We start from the raw sequence: 17,500 nt of genomic DNA, 5'->3' as shown, positions 1-17,500 counted from the left end.
CATTCTCACACTAGTGAGGTTCTGGCACTATGTCACTATTATCACAGCGTCAGCAAAACGTCCCACTACTATGGATGCAGACTGAGGAGAAAAAAATGAAGGAAAAAACCTGCAGTTTCTACTATAGTTCAAATAAAACCAAGTGTTTCTTTTGAAAACGAAAGTGTGTGCACTTGCGTAAATTATGTCACGTGGTAGAGCTGCTGTTCTGTTATACTGCAGCCGGCCCCGCTGTGAGCAAATACATTTCACAGGTTGAGTTGAAACGACTTGAATTGTGAGTGAGAAGCGAATCCCGAAGTGTTTTCAAATTAAGAGCTCATTACCCCCTCAGGTTGTTGTGTGGTTGCACAGGGCTAAACAATTATAAAAATCACCATAATTTAGTAAACATTAGAGGATGTCATTATATGTTTTTGGTATCCCGGTGCTGTGCAAAGAGAGAGGCGTATTATGGGATGGGACAGTGCACTTTTCCGCTCTGGTGGCTGCTGTATAGTTGGAGTGTTTTGTGCTTGGCGGCGGGGGGGGGGTTTGGGGGGCATGTTTGGGGCAGACTTGAATGAGTCGTCGGCGTGTGGCGAAGCGGTAAATAAGCCATGTGGCTTCCACTGCAGGCAGACATTTCACCTTCACCAGCCACTACGAGGAAGAGCGAGGGAGAGAGAGGTGGAACGAGAGAGCGAGAGAGAGAGTGAAGAGAGAGGAGCAAGTGCTGCCTCCAGTTCAAGAGAAAGACGGCTACCACCAGCCGCTCCGAGAAAGAGCGAGGGAGAGAGAGGTGGAACGAGAGAGAGAGAGATAGAGAGAGAGAGAGAGAGAGAGAGAGAGAGAGAGAGAGAGAGAGAGAGAGAGAGAGAGAAAGAGCAAGGGAGAGAGAGAGAGAGAGAGAGACAGATGGGGGGGACAGTGCTGCCTCCAGTCCACTGTGCCATCTTCTCCTCCACCGCCGCAACAAAACAATTGGAATGCAAATCAAAATACCTGGAGGTGACTTTGGTCCAACAAGGGGCGAACGAATCTACCTCTCCTGTCCCCTCAGACTTATTTTTGTGAAGTTAAGACATTGATTTTGGCTCAAGATTTTGTAAATATTTACCCCCCGATGCGAAATTGTGGTGCAGGGATCCAAACTGAGAGGGCTTTAAAAAGCAGAGCGGGGTTTGATGGTGGGGGATGAAAGTGGGCTTTGCACTCAGGGTTTTGGCTCTGGTTGGCCACCTGAGACCGTATGCTTGGCTAGCTTTCGCTTTGTGGACACAAAGGCAGGGGAAAACAAACAGAGAGAGACTCCTGATACTGGTTCTTACTGGACAAATTGTATTCATGGCTCTTTTGAATTGGAAATGGAAGCTGGAGGCAGGGCCGGTTCAAGTCATTTTGGTGCCCTAGGCGAGCACCCCCTTTCCACTTTGTGCATTTAGAATTTAGCAGCTGCAAACATAGCGTTGTTCATCTGCTCGAGCACAGATGATCTATGTATAGTACATATACTGAGTGCCCATAAATAATCAGTGTCAACGTAAAGTTTAATCCTTTATGTAACTTGACATTTTACTTTTGTGAGGATTTTCAGGCGTTACTATGGCGCCCCCAAGACATGTGGTGCCCTAGGCGACAGCCTTGTCTGCCAATGCCTATCGCCGCCCCTGGCTGGAGAGAGCAGCCAGCTCAGAGTCATTGAGCAGCATAAGAGCTGGGTAAACAATGTTTCTTTGTGTGCCGCCTGCACGGCGAATTGGCATCGGCTCATTTGTAAGCTGTCAACCTGTAACAGAATTAATCTTTCAACCTGTAGGATGAAAAATGAAATGTCCTGCATGTATATTTTTACAGCTTGGGTTTATAGACTTGAACGTTTGCCCTTTCTACCAAGGCACCTCACTTTCATTACAGATGATGTCATTTGTTCTGCTTGGTTAACTGTGGGGTGACATTCGCTTTGCCCTTGTCACCACCGCTGCCAGATTGTCGGCATGCTTTTTACATGTAAATCTACATGTAAATCTTGCATATGCAGGGTGTGTGAATGCTTAAAGTCTGATTTCCCAGCCACCATTCTGAACGGAATCTCTAAATCTACCTGAAGGAAAATCTTTGCAAAAAAATATCCTTGCATATGAATTTGCATATTCCCCTGCTGTGTGTCTCTTGGAGTTGAAGATATCTGAATCTTGTATATAGCATTTTATGCATTACATTACATTACATTACATTACACTTAGCTGACGCTTTTATACAAAGCAAATTAGTTATTGTTTCTCAGGGTGTTAGTTACAGTCCTGGTGCCTTGCTCAAATCTACTTCAGCCATAGATGGAGGTGCAAGGAGAGGTTAGCTGTGATTCGAACCTGCAACCTCCTGATTGGAAAACCAACTCCCTAACCAGCCCATTTTTATTTGTATACCTATGTATATTTGAGTCGTGTGTGTGTGTGTGTGTGTGTGTGTGTGTGTGTGTGTGTGTGTGTGTGTGTGTGTGTGTGTGTGTGTGTGTGTGCGTGTGCGTCTGTGAGATAATGTGTTGATAGTGAAGGTGAGGCCGGGCTTACCGTTGCAGACGTGTGTGTGTGTGTGTGTGTGTGTGTGTGTGTGTGTGTGTGTGTGTGTGTGTGTGTGTGTGTGTGTGTGTGTGTGTGTGTGTGTGTGTGTGTGTGTGTGTGTGTGCGTGCGTGCGTTTAAGTGTGTACACACTGTATGTACTGTATGTGCGTGTGTGCGTGTGTGCATGTGTGTCTCACCCTGCTGATGGCGAAGGTGAATCCGGGCCTGCCGTCCATGCCGCAGCTGCCGTCCATGAAGCAGAAGCGCATCTGCCAGTAGAAGACGTGCTCGGCGATGAAGGTGAGAAGAGACAGCACCATGGCCGCCGCCAGCATGTAGAAGACGCCCGCCATGTTGTCTACATCCAGCTGGGAGCTCATCACCTCGTTCTTCTCGTGGTGGCAGATGCCCGTCAGCCACAGGGCCTCAAACTCCTCCATGTCACCTGCCACCAGAGAGAGGAGAGAGAGAGAGGGAGTGAGAGGGAGAAAGAGGGAGAGATAGAGAGGGAGAAAGAGGGAGAGAGAGAGAGAAAGGGATACAGCACAAAAACAGAGGAAAATGTGAGAATGGAGAGGAGGATAGGAGAGAGAGAGAGAGAGAGAGAGAGAGAGAGAGAGAGAGAGAGAGAGAGAGAGAGAGAGAGAGAGACTCTGTGTGTGAGTGTGTGTGTATGTGTGTGCCTGCCTGCCTGCCTGCCTGCCTGCCTGCGTGCCTGCGTGTTTCAGGGAGGGTGAATGGGTTGATTTGTGGGTGTGCCCTTCTCCGCAATTCTGTATAGGTTTGCAATTTCATACAAGGGAATATGCCCAGTGTACCTGCTGGCAACAGTTCTAAAGAAGTGGTGTGTGTGTGTGTGTGTGTGTGTGTGTGTGTGTGTGTGTGTGTGTGTGTGTGTGTGTGTGTGTGTGTGTGTGTGTGTGTGTGTGTGTGTGTGTGTGTGTGTGTGTGTGTGTGTGTGTGTGTGTGTGTGTGTGCACGCACATGTGCACTCGCCTGTGTGAGACCCCTCAACTCAATTGAGCTCAATATGCAAAGTCAGGAGTTCGCTGTACAGGAGAACAACCGACAACCCCAAGTGAAGGCAGGCACACGCTGAGCACACACTGAATAAGAAAGTCACTCTAACTCTAACATTTTAAATGGGCTATCAGCCCGTCCCATCAGGACAGCACAAATACTGAAGATATATTGGCATACATTTTTGTAAACTGACATTGAGAATGTTTAATAAGGGTCATGATCATATGCTGTATATTTTTGCGAAAGGTTTTAACTTGCCACACCCAACCCAATTTCTCTGTGTGATCAAGAAACACCTCAGGAGGTCTGGCCAAAGGGGCTAGATCTACCTGGAGACAATGGAAGCCCCCACAGCTTGGAGACAGACGGGGGATGGTTACTCGCTACTACAAAAAGGCAGATACTCCAGGGAAAGACAGAATGATCTTGATTGTTGCTGTTAGGAAGAGGTCACAGGAGAACAGAATGCAAAAATGCTTTAATTATTTGTAACTTCATGCCAGATGCTTTGGATAAATAAACCCGCTAAAATCAAGAATTGGACACCATGCTCTCTGACTCTTTAAAAAGAACACGCTGGATTCTAGCCAACACATAGTAAGTTTGGAAAATGATTTTGAAATGGGTTTACAACGTTTGGAACAAAATGGCTAAAATCCAACAATTGGTGACCACGACTTGTGATAAAGAAGGAGAGCTGGTGGACAAAAAGACAAGAAATGGACGAAGGGGCAGTTGGGTGACAACAACTAACAGCCGCTACAATGTGTAATCAAATGGTAAGCAGACCAATGATTTATCTAAGTACTGTTATTGGGCAGATCAAGGTTTTATTGTTGTCACCCTACTGTAGGCATGTCTAAACAAATGGTTAAAGCATTAAGGTTAAAGTGCACAAGAAATAAATATGGAATACTGGCTTAAGGCAAAGGTCATGCAAAAAAAAAATACGGACAATCATTATGGCTGGGCAGAGGGGCCCATATTTTGTGGATATAATGGATGGCACATATATTATTGGCTGATTGTTGTGTGGATACTGTACTGTGTTGAGATTACATTGCTCTGAGTTACGTTGCTGGGGAAGTATTGTGGTAGCATTGGTTGGGAATATTGCATTGCTGGTTATTTATTGGAGTGTTTATAGCTGGGGAAAATGGTGCTTGAAGTGTGGGCCTCGTTGAATGTGTTGGTATGATTGTTAAGCTTACAACTGCATTGTGGGAAGGTTGACCATGAGAGATTTCATCGGATGTTTAGTTAAGAGTGGAATTTGGTAGTTACAGTGTGAATGTTACCTATTTCTATGTGAATTGAATAGCAGTCTCCGTTGAAAGTTAATCATTGAAATAATTAATTTTAACTAACTAAGCTCAAGGAGTTTAGCAGTAAAGGAGGAGTTAAGACAGAAACATAATGGACCTTGGAGGAAAGGGTGACTTCAGAGGATTACCTCCAGTGCTAACATCCACTGTGAAGGGTCAATGGGAGGCCATAAAACAACAGCTTATGGCTGCATCGATTGAAAAGGAAAGGAAAGGAACTGGAGAAAAGTATGACAAAATTTGGGAGGAGTTGAGGAGACAAAAGTATGTGCCAAGAGATACTGAAAAGCGTGACCTGTTGCCACATCTCATCAAAGCAGTACAGTGTGCCCAAATTCAGTTGGAGGAACATGAAAAAAACAGGAAGCAGTCCAGGTTCTCTTTCAGAGATAACTGGAAAAGGGAGAAGGAACAATTAGAGTACAAAAGGAGTTGCCTCCATAATATGTCATTAGCCAGCGCAGCTTTAAAATTTGCACAGACACAATCGGAGACATGCCCGGAGAATCAACACTTGTTGATACAAAACAGACCCACCTCAGTATCTCTGCCACCCGCACCAGCATCATACTTTGCAAATGTCTTGGAAGAAGTGAAACAAACTCCTACTAAATTATCACAGCAGTGTCAAAAGACAGTGGAAAGAGAGACAGGAAATGGAAGGAGCAAATTGCACTCAAAAGTGGAGACAGGGGCATGTTGTGAAACGAGAAAGACAAAAAGCAGAGACACAGTGGAGTCACCACTACCTGTGCCTCAGAACATGTTGCCATTGATATGCAAAGACCCCCAGGGGGGAGAGAGATACAAACCATTCTCCTTCACTGACATGAACTGCATCGTTGAAAAAATGCCCCCTCCGTCAGAAGGGGGAGGGGCATGGATGAGCAAGTTTTTTCAACTCACTTTGGGTCACAAGCTTGCTATTGGAGATTGGAGAGCAATATTGGAGAAACAAGTGACCAACTTTGATGTTATGCAGATAGAGACCATTGCAGGTACAACCAATTTGGCGGATTCAGAATCATTCACTTCTCATGCTACACAGTTGGGAGGAGCTATGCGAGCAAAGTTTCCTGTTCCTACAGGGACCACACACACACACACATTCACCATGAAAGAAAATGAAGACATATCAGAATTTCTGATCAGGTGCAAGGACATTTGGACTGATAGAGCAGGGTGTCACCCTGGCTCTGGACAGTGGCAGACATTGCAATTCAGAAAAGCCATCATGGGAAGCGTACCCAAAACAGTTCGAAAGGCCATGGAGGACAACCCGGACCTGGCAGGGTGCACCACTGACCAATGGGAAAGGCACTTGAAACATCACATGAAGATACAACAAACTAAGGAGCAGGAGGCAAAAGAGGAGACAGAAGCAGCACGACTGGAACTATTGAAACTGCAGTTAGAGGAGGCTCGCAACAGAGTGGGTGACACAAAAAATAAATCTGAGTATCAAATGGTTCAAAAGAGCCTCCAGCAAGCGAAAAGAGGCCCAGGGGAATTGGGCAGGAGGCATAGGACTGGTTGGCGTAGGTCATGGGACAAATGCCATGGCTGTGGTGAGTTGGGTCATTGGAAGAGAATGTGCCCCAAAGTGCAGTGGAGAGGGATCCCAAACGTCCCAAATCAATATAGAAGGGGTTATGGGTACGCCCCACAGCAAGCGTACCTATTACCACAACCTAAGCCTTTGACTTCGATATTCGATATTCGAATATAAGTCGAATGTTAAGAAAATTCGAGACATTCGAACGAATATTAATTGGCCATTAATATTCGAATCTGACATGGGTATTGATTTTTTGGGTATTTCATTGGTATTGATTAAAATTATTTCCTTGTAAACATCGCAATTCACAGTCTCAATTTATTTTTTCCATGGCTGGTTAATCACTACAGCTGTGTTGAGGAGAGTCGCGTGCGTGGCTCATCTCTCTGTGTTCCGTAGCAGGACACTTGCGGCAGGCAGTCTCCCCCAGTGTCCGCATAATAAGCAGAGTTCCATTCAAGTGAATGGCTATATAAACAAAGCATCATCACATTACTTTCTGGAGTTGTTGACGAGTTTCTGGAATTATGTGATTCAACCCACAAGTACCTGTGATTACGCCAAGAGTAAGATAATAACTTCTTGTTTTTTGGATTTTGACCAAATTAGCTTCGTTGGTCTGGGTGTCAGATCAGGCAGACTCCAGGGGATGGTTTTGTTAGCATGCTTTTAGCATGTTTTTAGCGCACTGCTAGTTTGTGTAATGTTCGTTTTGAAACAAGAGCAGTCATCTTACCTAGACCTACAAGCACATTACACAAATTTCCGTCATTAGTGATAGAATATAAATAAATATGTGTTGATATTGGTGCTGTGTGCTCAACTCTCATGATTCCCATATGATCCAATTCAAATTTTAACTTGGGCTACAAGTTTGACATGGCTGCTAGCTTTGCCATGTTTTAATCTGCATTCACACCTCTAAGTACCGTCTTCTTAATAAGTGCTGAACGATCGCTAAACAATAATGGCTGTTTGAATGCATGTTGTTAATGGGCCATTAGGCTACATCTCTGGTTGGAATAGCCTTTTACTAGTCACTGACTGGGGGAAAGAACAACTTCAGCTTGATATCAGGTCTAACTGTGGCAATTTTAATGGTAAAAAATATGGATAAATATTCGAATATATTCGAATATCGTTTTTCATTTAGAAACGAACTTCGACTATGATTTTTGGGCACAAGTCAAAGCCCTCGCCACACCATGGATCAGGGTTTCAGAATTTGGGTGTGGGCATGCCTTGGGGGGCGTCGACACCCTGGGGTCCTTTGACACCCTGGGGAATTGGCCGTATTCATTAGAGGTGGAGCAGAAACCTGACTGACACTGGGGTGATAAAAGAATTGTATGAAATAGGCAAGGTTTTCAAATTTTGGATATCAATATAGATTAGTTTTTAGCAATAATTTTAATTCATTCAGGTTTGGAAAAATCATACAATTTGTTTTGGAAAAGGATTAAGTTGCATTTAATCGACCTGGTTTCGTGTGATTTAATTAAGTGAAGATTAACTAATTGTCCATTTTTTTTCTTCTTAGGAGACGATAACAGGATACGGTTGCCTGTTGTGCAAAGCTCGTTGTTGACCTAATCCCTTCAGGATGTCTGGAGACAATGAGATTGGGAGTCGACACCTAGAGAGGAATATACTGTGAATTGCCTTAATCATTTAGTCCTTTCAGGAACATGACCATGGAGTGAAACCAGGGGACCGAGACACATTGGGGAATGTGAACATATCTCTTGTTTTGTATGCTATATGTGAATTTGATTTAATCTACAGGTTAACGTACAGGTTTCATTCCCTTTTTTCCCCAAGAACAGGAGACTAACATATATGTATTCCTTGTGTGTCTTGTCATTGTATGTCAATGGGCCCTATGTCTGTCTCTGTGTTATGTGTGTTCATGTAAAAAATTGAGAGTGCACGTGCAAAGGTTGAAAAAAAAAAAATGAGAAGAACATGGTTAATATGGCAATTTAACAGAGGCCTACTTACAGTGACGTCATGACATTTATTTTACAATTTTTTTGGGTTGTTTCATTTATTGAATTGAGTTTATTCATTCGGTTTCTTCAAGTTGGTTTTGATAATGCTTTCATTTTACGTCTCGATTTGGTTTTCAAATGAATCAATTTGAACCTCTTTGTGAGCATTTTTCTTTTAATAAGCGGTGTTTTCCTTTCTTCAAAAAAAACTGATGGGTCTTTCTTTCTCTTTTTGGTTAACAAAGAGTTTGGTTTTGAATTAAGATACATTTTTATTTACTATTTGGGTTTCAAATGGATATTTTTCAACATTTTATTTACTATTTGGGTTACAAATGAATAAGTTTCAGCTTTTTAGAAAGGTGGCTTTCTTTTTTACAACTTGTTCTTCTTTCAGGAAAAGAGGACTGTATTTTGATATGTTCCATCAAAATGCAGGAGTTAGACATACTATATTAAAACAAGCTTCATAAGATTTCTAGTTTATAGTTTCCATGACTATATTTTCATCGTTTTGGGTTACTTTAAACAGTGCTTTATTTCTTTAGTTTACTTCACCAATTTTCCCTTTATACATTTTGTTTTTATTAAACAAGAAAACTCACTTTGGTTAGGTAAGTTATGATATGGGTAATTGATATGGGTTTTTAAGAAAACTAAAAAGTTATAAAAAGTAATATTCAGCGATAAGTCATAAACAATGCCATTTTAACATGAAACTTTAATTAAACAGCTATTGTACAGACTTTGCCGTCTTCCAAGTTCATCCCCCAGTTCTAATTTTATTTCCAAAAATTTGGGCTCAGAACCCAGAGGCGGTGAGGTGCCATAGTTTAAATTGATACAGAATCTCAACAGAGTGCAACCATGTGATCAATCAGCGGTCAACTTGGAGGAAACCAGGTGTCATGAAGTAAAGTACGTGCTCTCTATTGTCTGGCAGTTGCAAACGTTGAGAAATCCAAGGAGATTTATACGGAGTCAGATGGGAGAACTGTGGTTCTCTGCCAGGACATTGAGCAAAGTACTGTATGGTGTCCATGACGGGACACAAAGAACTACGCTGGTTCGATCTATGATATGGGACGACAAAGTCCTAGAGTTGGAAACAAGGGGGTGCACTCTGCTTGTTGAAGGGATAATTTACATAAACTTTGGCACACACCTCCACTATTTTAAAGATTAATCTGTTTGGCTGTGCCATACAGATTAAAGAGAGGGAGAGTTTATTTTCATTGTCAATGGTGGATGAATAAGGGACATGTCATTGACTGTATCTTTAGCTTTCTAAGAGAAGTAATATTCCCCCTTCTAAGAATTCAGATTTTTTTCCTTACTATAATTTTGGAAGTTGAAAGTTGATTTATGAATTTAGATTAGTAAAGAGGCAAAGGGCTGAAATTGAATTTTTTTGCTGTTGTTTCAGAAATGCATATGTTTTTTTTTTATGGTTTATGGTTTTTACGTTTTTATGGTTTCTCAACCCATGGAAAGTGTGACATAAAAGTTGGGCAGGGTCTGACATGAGAAATGGTGCGCAAACATTTTCTTTTATTCCAGGTTTTTGTTGTGGATTTTCTTTATAACTCTCTGGGTGATGCGATGAAAATGCAATTTTGGAACAATTTTGAATTTTTCTTTTATTCGTCTTTCTTTCTTTCTTTCTTTCTTTCTTTGGGCTTATCATTACTATTAAAGAGTTTAACATACTATTGAGAAGCACTTCACCATAGCTGACACTCTCGGGGGCCAAAAAGAACATTTCTATTTTTATGATGTTGCCACGATATTTTTTCAGTTGAAGAGAAGGACTCCAGAGAAAAAGGGGTGCCAATATATTGACTGCATTTTTAGTTCTTGTTTTGTATTCTTCTTTTAGGTTTGGTTGTTTATTTTTGAACTGTTGTTTTGGGTTGAACAGAATTTTTGCATTTCAATACCTATAGGCTACTATGGGTAGGCCTATGAATCTCCAACCATAACCCAAGTGATAGCCGTTCGATTGCATTTCAGATAAAGACATGGCAGATGGACATGCTAAGATATTTTTTTGTGATTCGATGTTGAATCGAATCAAGAGAGGGAATTGAAAATATATTGGCATACATTTTTGTAAATTGACATTGAGAATGTTTAATAAGGGTCATGATCATATGCTGTATATTTTTGCGAAAGGTTTTAACTTGCCACACCCAACCCAATTTCTCTGTGTGATCAAGAAACACCTCAGGAGGTCTGGCCAAAGGGGCTAGATCTACCTGGAGACAATGGAAGCCCCCACAGCTTGGAGACAGACGGGGGATGGTTACTCGCTACTACAAAAAGGCAGATACTCCAGGGAAAGACAGAATGATCTTGATTGTTGCTGTTAGGAAGAGGTCACAGGAGAACAGAATGCAAAAATGCTTTAATTATTTGTAACTTCATGCCAGATGCTTTGGATAAATAAACCCGCTAAAATCAAGAATTGGACACCATGCTCTCTGACTCTTTAAAAAGAACACGCTGGATTTTAGTCAACACATAGTTAGTTTGGAAAATGATTTTGAAATGGGTTTACAACGTTTGGAACAAAATGTCTGAAATCCAACAATACACAACAACAGGCACCAAGAGTTGGCACAAGGGCTGTAGCAATACACCCAACTCAACATTCGGTTCTTGTCATGATTTTGGACCCACGGTTCGATACAAACCATGTTTTTTTATTTTTAGTTTGATTTTGCCACATTTACCTACATTCTAAATAGAACAATAGCTAATAGGTTCAAAAAAATAATAATGATTTGAAGCTTGGAACTACCACCTCATATCATGTGGTTGTTTTCTGGACTGAAGGGTAGTACTTAAGTATGAGGTGCTCCCTAGGCAGTAAATCACATCACTAAAAGTTTATATATACTACAATCATTTTATAGGCCTACATACAATATTTTTTCTCCCATTTGTAAATTAAATGCTTGTGCAAAGTGCATGTGCGTGGCAAAATATTTTATGAATAAACCTTTAGTGATGATGTGAGAGCTATTTCCGATATACTGCCAACGCGGCCCCTCATACTTAAGTCCTACTTAGGCTTAAGTACTGCTTAAGAAATCTTGGACAACGCATCCCAGGCCGTCATCATGACGTGATGTTTTGAAAAGCGAGGGCTAAGAGTCGTGGTAGTAGGCCAGCGCTGTACGAGGACAAGAGCACAAAAGAGGTTGGGGCAAAAATGGGGCAGAGCGGACAGACAGACAAAGGTAGGGAGTATAAATAAATCCACCATGGCCTCCGCTTAGAGGTACACCAACAGACGAGACGAGAGGTGACAAGGACTCCTGCTGCGTTTAAGATGTCTGGGATCTGGGTAGACCGACACGATATGTCTTGTTCATGTGCATGTCAAGACGTCAAGAGCTGCATCATGTGAGAGAGAGAGAGAGAGAGAGAGAGAGAGAGAGAGAGAGAGAGAGAGAGAGAGAGAGAGAGAGAGAGAGAGAGAGAGAGAGAGAGAGACGTGTGGGCTCTGGGCCACTTTCCATGTGCTTTTAGTGCTCTCCATAGACATTAGATCACATTACAGAGAGGGATCACACAAGGATATCTGTGGCAACCACACACGCACAGCACACAGCGTACACACAGCACACAGCGTACACACACACACAGTGCGCGCACACACACAGCGCGCGCACACACAGCGCGCACACACACACACACACACACAGCCCACACTTACACACATATGCATGCAAAGCACACACATCCCTACACACACACATCATTCCCTAGTGACATGTCAGACACACGCCCCCCCATACACTCACTCGGCCTACCATCTACTTAAGCAATTCATTTGAGACTTAGTTCTCTCTCTCTCTGTCTCTCTGAACGATACAGAGAGAGAGAGAGAGACAAACACACACACAAACGTGCACACACGCTTGCAGACACACACACAAACACATGCAAACCCTATCTCTCTCTCTCTCTATCTCTCTCTCTCACACACACACACGCAGGCATGCACCGTCACACACTTGCGCGCGCACAAACACACACTTATACATGCACACACACGCACACACACACACACACGCATACACACACGCACACACACACGCACACACACACGCACACACACGCGCACACACACACACACACGCATCACTTACTGGGTCACCTCACACTCATTCCACATCCCCGTACACACGGCCAACCCACTCGGGGAGCGGGACTGGCATTAATTAATCATGGTGTCCAACCGGCCCAGTGCGGTGCAGCACGTCACTGTTGTCTAAACAGGCCCGGACGCCTCGCACTGCAGCCCATGTGACTGACAGGCCCGCGGGCTCGCCACAGGGCTGTTGGAGCAGCAGCGGGAGTAGGAGCAGGGGGGAGAAGGGGGAAGCAGGGAACCGATGCCTGGGCAAGTGCCTCGGTAGCCTGCTTATGCACATAGGCCCATTGGCCCATACACCCATACATCCCTTGCACCCCCTTTTCTTCCCCTGAGAGTGTGGCAAAAGAAGTGATGCTGGGGTAAGCGCCCGGCTAAGGGATCCTGACCTGGACCCACACTACCAGCCTCCAACCTCCACAACACAAACACCCATCACATGACTCGTATCGCACTGCACTGTTTTCTTTGCCCCAGAGTGAAGCGGGCAAAGTGAGGCTGGGTTAAGGGCCTGGTTCAGGGAGACTGACCACCGGCTTCCAGCTTCCGCAGGACAAAAGAGCCACTAACCCCGCCCCACTCCATCACATCGCTTTCTTTCCCGCCCGAGTGAGTTGAGTGAAGCGATGCTGGCCACCAGCCTCCAACCTCCACAGCACAAACACCCATCACATTGCATTGCTTTCTTTCTCCCGGAGTGAGACGCCTGTCTCTAGGCGTTATCACGACACGCCTGCCTGCATCCCTGCCTGTCTGGGCCTGTTGTCCAGTTGGTTGCAGTTGTTGCAGTTGGAAGTCAGTAAGGGCCAGTTGGTCTCCCTTCTCCGTCCTGGCTCGGGAGAGAGAGAGATCGAGAGATAGAGAGAGCAGAAGCCCGGTTTGGGGCGTAGAAGGAGGAAAGTAGGCCATAGCGGGGAGGACTACATGTTGGAGCGTGTCAAAATGACATTGAAATCCAGGGAGAGAGGGATTTAGAGAGAGAGAGAGAGAGAGAGAGAGAGAGAGAGAGAGAGAGAGAGAGAGAGAGAGAGAGAGAGAGAGAGAGAGTTAGGGGCCAGGGACTGACTAGCTCACCATCAGTACCACTTGATGACCCATTTTATGCATGAGAATGTAACCACGCGCCAGAACACACACACACACACACACACACACACACACACACACACGCACACACGCACACACACGCACACACACTCAAGAGATGTCCAACACAAATTCTTGAATCTTATTTGATTCCTAGATGTGTAGAGGGGAATACTTGTAGACAAACAGGGAAGAGACAGAAGAGGAAAAACACAGACAAAAACAAAGGTGAACAAACTCTTGTTCTCTCGCTTTCTCGGACACACACACACACACACACAATCTGATTGTCTGTCCCTAGGGAACCGACACCTCCTCACCCTGACCCATATTCCCTCCCTGGTCCACACGAGTCCAGGAACACAACAGGTCTCTCTCTCTCTCTCTCTCTCTCTCTCTCTCTCTCTCTCTCTCTCTCTCTCTCTCTCTCTCTCTCTCTCACACACACACACACAACAGGCTCCGTCTCTGGCACCCTAACTAGGACACTACTCTTGGCTGCTAAGTGCCCCAGGACCACGATCCTGGAAAGATATATCTGGAGCAAGCCCAAACGCTCCTCAGCCCATTAGTGTGAAGAAAGCAGTAGAGGGAAGCAAATATTCAGTACAACCAAGTGTCCAATGAAGACAATAGCCATACACGGTGATAGCCAATCAAAACAATAGCCAAATCACGTCAATGTCCAGCCACAACAATGGCCAAACGCATCAATGTCTCTCAAATCAATACTGTAACACACCGGTGTCGAATCACAACAATCCACAAATATGTACTGTAGGTCACAGCCTAATCATGATAGCCAGACACAACATTGCCAGCAAAGCAGAGAAAAACAGCTGCACACTTGCGGTGGACTCTGGAAGGAGCCTTTTTAATGGCACGAAGGCACCAGAAGTGATGGAAGTAAAATTACCTTGTTTGGAGGAGCTAGCGACAGAAGAGACAAAAGCGATTTGGGCGAAAAGAGGTGATTTCAGCGACTTGAACAAGAGTTTGTAGTTGAACGTCAGCAAATATTATGCTAATTAGCTATGACACAGTTCGGTGGTAGCCGCCGCAGTCAATTGGAATGTCGGAATGTTTGCATTCTGCTTTTAACGAGCATTTTCTGTCGCTTCTATCACTCCTGCTATGAACACACACACGTCCAGCGACTCTTTGTAGCTTTGGTGTCTTCAGGTGTGTTTGCGGGGTAAGACGGCATGATAAGATCCCCACTCAAATGGAGTGAGGGTACAGAAATGGAGAAACAACCCACAACCTATATCAGTGAATATCACCATAAGGATCAATGGAGAAACAACCCACAACCTATATCAGTGAATATCACCATAAGGATCAATGGAGAAACAACCCACAACCTATATCAGTGAATATCACCATAAGGATCAATGGAGAAACAACCCACAACCTATATCAGTGAATATCACCATAAGGATCAATGGAGAAACAACCCACAACCTATATCAGTGAATATCACCATAAGGATCAATGGAGAAACAACCCACAACCTATATCAGTGAATATCACCATAAGGATCAATGGAGAATTTGTATAGCAGGTGTCAGGGTGGTGTAACCATAGCTAATGGCACTATTGTATAGATTAAATGATTAACAAAAAACATTTCTGAATTATCTAAGAGTAAGACACATATTCATTGTTTGTACATTACTTACGAATCATTCATTAATTCATGGGCTGTTGTTGTGCCACCTGAGTCTGCTACTATAAAGCATCATTGACCCATAAAAACATTACATACAGTACACCGTGACGTATACTTTATTTTATTTTTTTTATTTTTTATTTGTAGCTTATTCGGCAGGGACAATGCAGTGCACATTGTTACAAACATGACATGGCAGAGCCATGACACAACTTGCAGATGTGAATACATGGAAGGTTTATAGCTAGATAGCTAATTTGCAACCTCAGTCCCTGATCAGGCTACCTACTCTAATAAAACATATAAATCATCTAAAAGTACAATTGTACAATACAGTATACAAGACAATAATAAGCCATCTTGAAACATGCTCCCTATAATATAAAAGCCTTGTGCATTAAGAAAAAATGTACTGGAATCAAAAGCTATGGAATGTTGAAAACTCCACGTGTTCTGAGGCAGTTAAGAAATACTGTTGCTGCGGTAAAGAAATTCTCCTTTAAGAGGACAATTTGTGAAATGCGGCTTTCACCAAGCTTTTACATACAACAGATGCCGTTTAACTCAATAAATGAGTTGTGGGCTTGGAAAATCAACATAGGGCCCCTTAAAGGAGTACAGACCGTTTTAACAAGAACACACAGTTTGCCCAATGCATACATAAACTAACTGAACTCATGTGGCTGAATGCCAATCCCATCAAAGCTGTAATTTCTAAACTTAGAGATATTGTCTTTATTTCCCAAAACGTATACCCACTTCGCAATGGGTTATACAGTTTGTGGATATCTTTACAGAGCACAATGCTCTATAATCGACTGATCTGGTCTTTGGCTTAATTTAACACCATACATCAACGTACAGCACCACCGCTTTAGCCATTAAACGAAATTAAATTTCATTACGAAAACTCACACAATACTCTGACAACCTGAATAGGGAAGTAACTATTTAATTTTTAATGCACAATCCGCCAGTGCTACAGCGTGATCAATGCAGGCTTCTGGGGTTCTTAGAAGAAGCTAGGACGCAGCACTTCCCCGTACAGCAATAACACTCCTGAGACGAGAGGCTGCTAAATCTTATGCAAAGCTCCATCTCTCTCCATCATGGTAGTCTGTATACTCTGGTGGCTAAGGTCATCCCTAGATGGCCAAAGAAAAGAAAACACATCACCTGCAGGGTTGGCTATTGGGTTGGGTGTTCTGGAATGCAGACAAGTATTGGCCATCAGAGCCGGTTACACCAATGGGCTGAGTAGGCAATTGCCTGGGGCCCCACCAAATTAGTCCAGTCAGTCAGTCCAGACAGATTTAACACTAGCAAAACTAATTCAAGAGGGCCCCATGTCTTTAGTTCGCCTTGGGGCCCTAAGTGGGTATAACCGTTACTGTTTAACAGTAATAGCCATTGACAGTAGTAGAAGTAAGGGTTAACGTTCGGCGAGAAGGTCGCTACCGTGGAATAGCAGCACGACAGAGAGAATCTTTAGACCCCGACGCGGAGCGGAGGGGTCTTGTTCTCTCTGAAGTGCTGCTATTCCACAAAGCGACCGACTCGCCGAAAGTTAACCCGCTTATTACATGGATATACTTAAATGATTCACACATGGCGGGGACATTTCTTTAGACCTATTTAATGTTAAGATTGTTGCTGCGCAAAACAAAACATTGCCGTTGTGGAACACCGCTAGGCAACAGCCATAGAAATAATACAACTATGGGCAACAGCTAGGTAGCCAGGACAACAGGTGTTGTCTATCACAGCAGCTGATTAGAGTGACAAAAGACCGGACCCCCTGCGGAGTGATATGAAACATTCGCTTTAGCCACTGACTTGTATACAAGCCAGTGGCTTTAGCAGTGAACGTCTTGTTGCCATTGACAGCGGTAGCCAGGACAAGTGCTGTCTATCACAGCAGCTGATTAGTCTTGTTGAAAAGTCGCTTTAGCAGTGAAAAGTCTTGTTGCCATTGACAGCGGTCTGTTATAGACCAACCCGTCCGTTATCGAAAAATAACAGACGTCCGAACGTTGGGGAGCCCCGTTGAAATGAATGGAGCATTCGACAGATGACGTCACAACCATATAATAAGATATAAATAACGTGATCAGGCGATACCGTAGATAAGAGAAG

The 17,500-nt window shown here is 43.6% G+C and overlaps 1 protein-coding gene across 1 annotated transcript in view; it reads right to left on the bottom strand.

Annotated features, from left to right (window-relative positions):
- Positions 1-17,500, bottom strand: part of grin2ba (glutamate receptor, ionotropic, N-methyl D-aspartate 2B, genome duplicate a) — a 127,643-nt gene that overhangs the window by 7,995 nt on the left and 102,148 nt on the right. The window contains exon 15 of the mRNA XM_063223868.1: positions 2,742-2,989. Within this exon, the coding sequence (XP_063079938.1) occupies positions 2,742-2,989 (248 nt within the window). The remainder of the gene's footprint in view (positions 1-2,741; positions 2,990-17,500) is intronic.

This window comes from Engraulis encrasicolus, chromosome 2 (assembly GCF_034702125.1).
Source record: "Engraulis encrasicolus isolate BLACKSEA-1 chromosome 2, IST_EnEncr_1.0, whole genome shotgun sequence".
NCBI classification, from domain to species: domain Eukaryota; kingdom Metazoa; phylum Chordata; class Actinopteri; order Clupeiformes; family Engraulidae; genus Engraulis; species Engraulis encrasicolus.
Note: the sequence above shows the minus strand (reverse complement) of the source record. Positions and strands in the feature narration are given on the sequence as shown.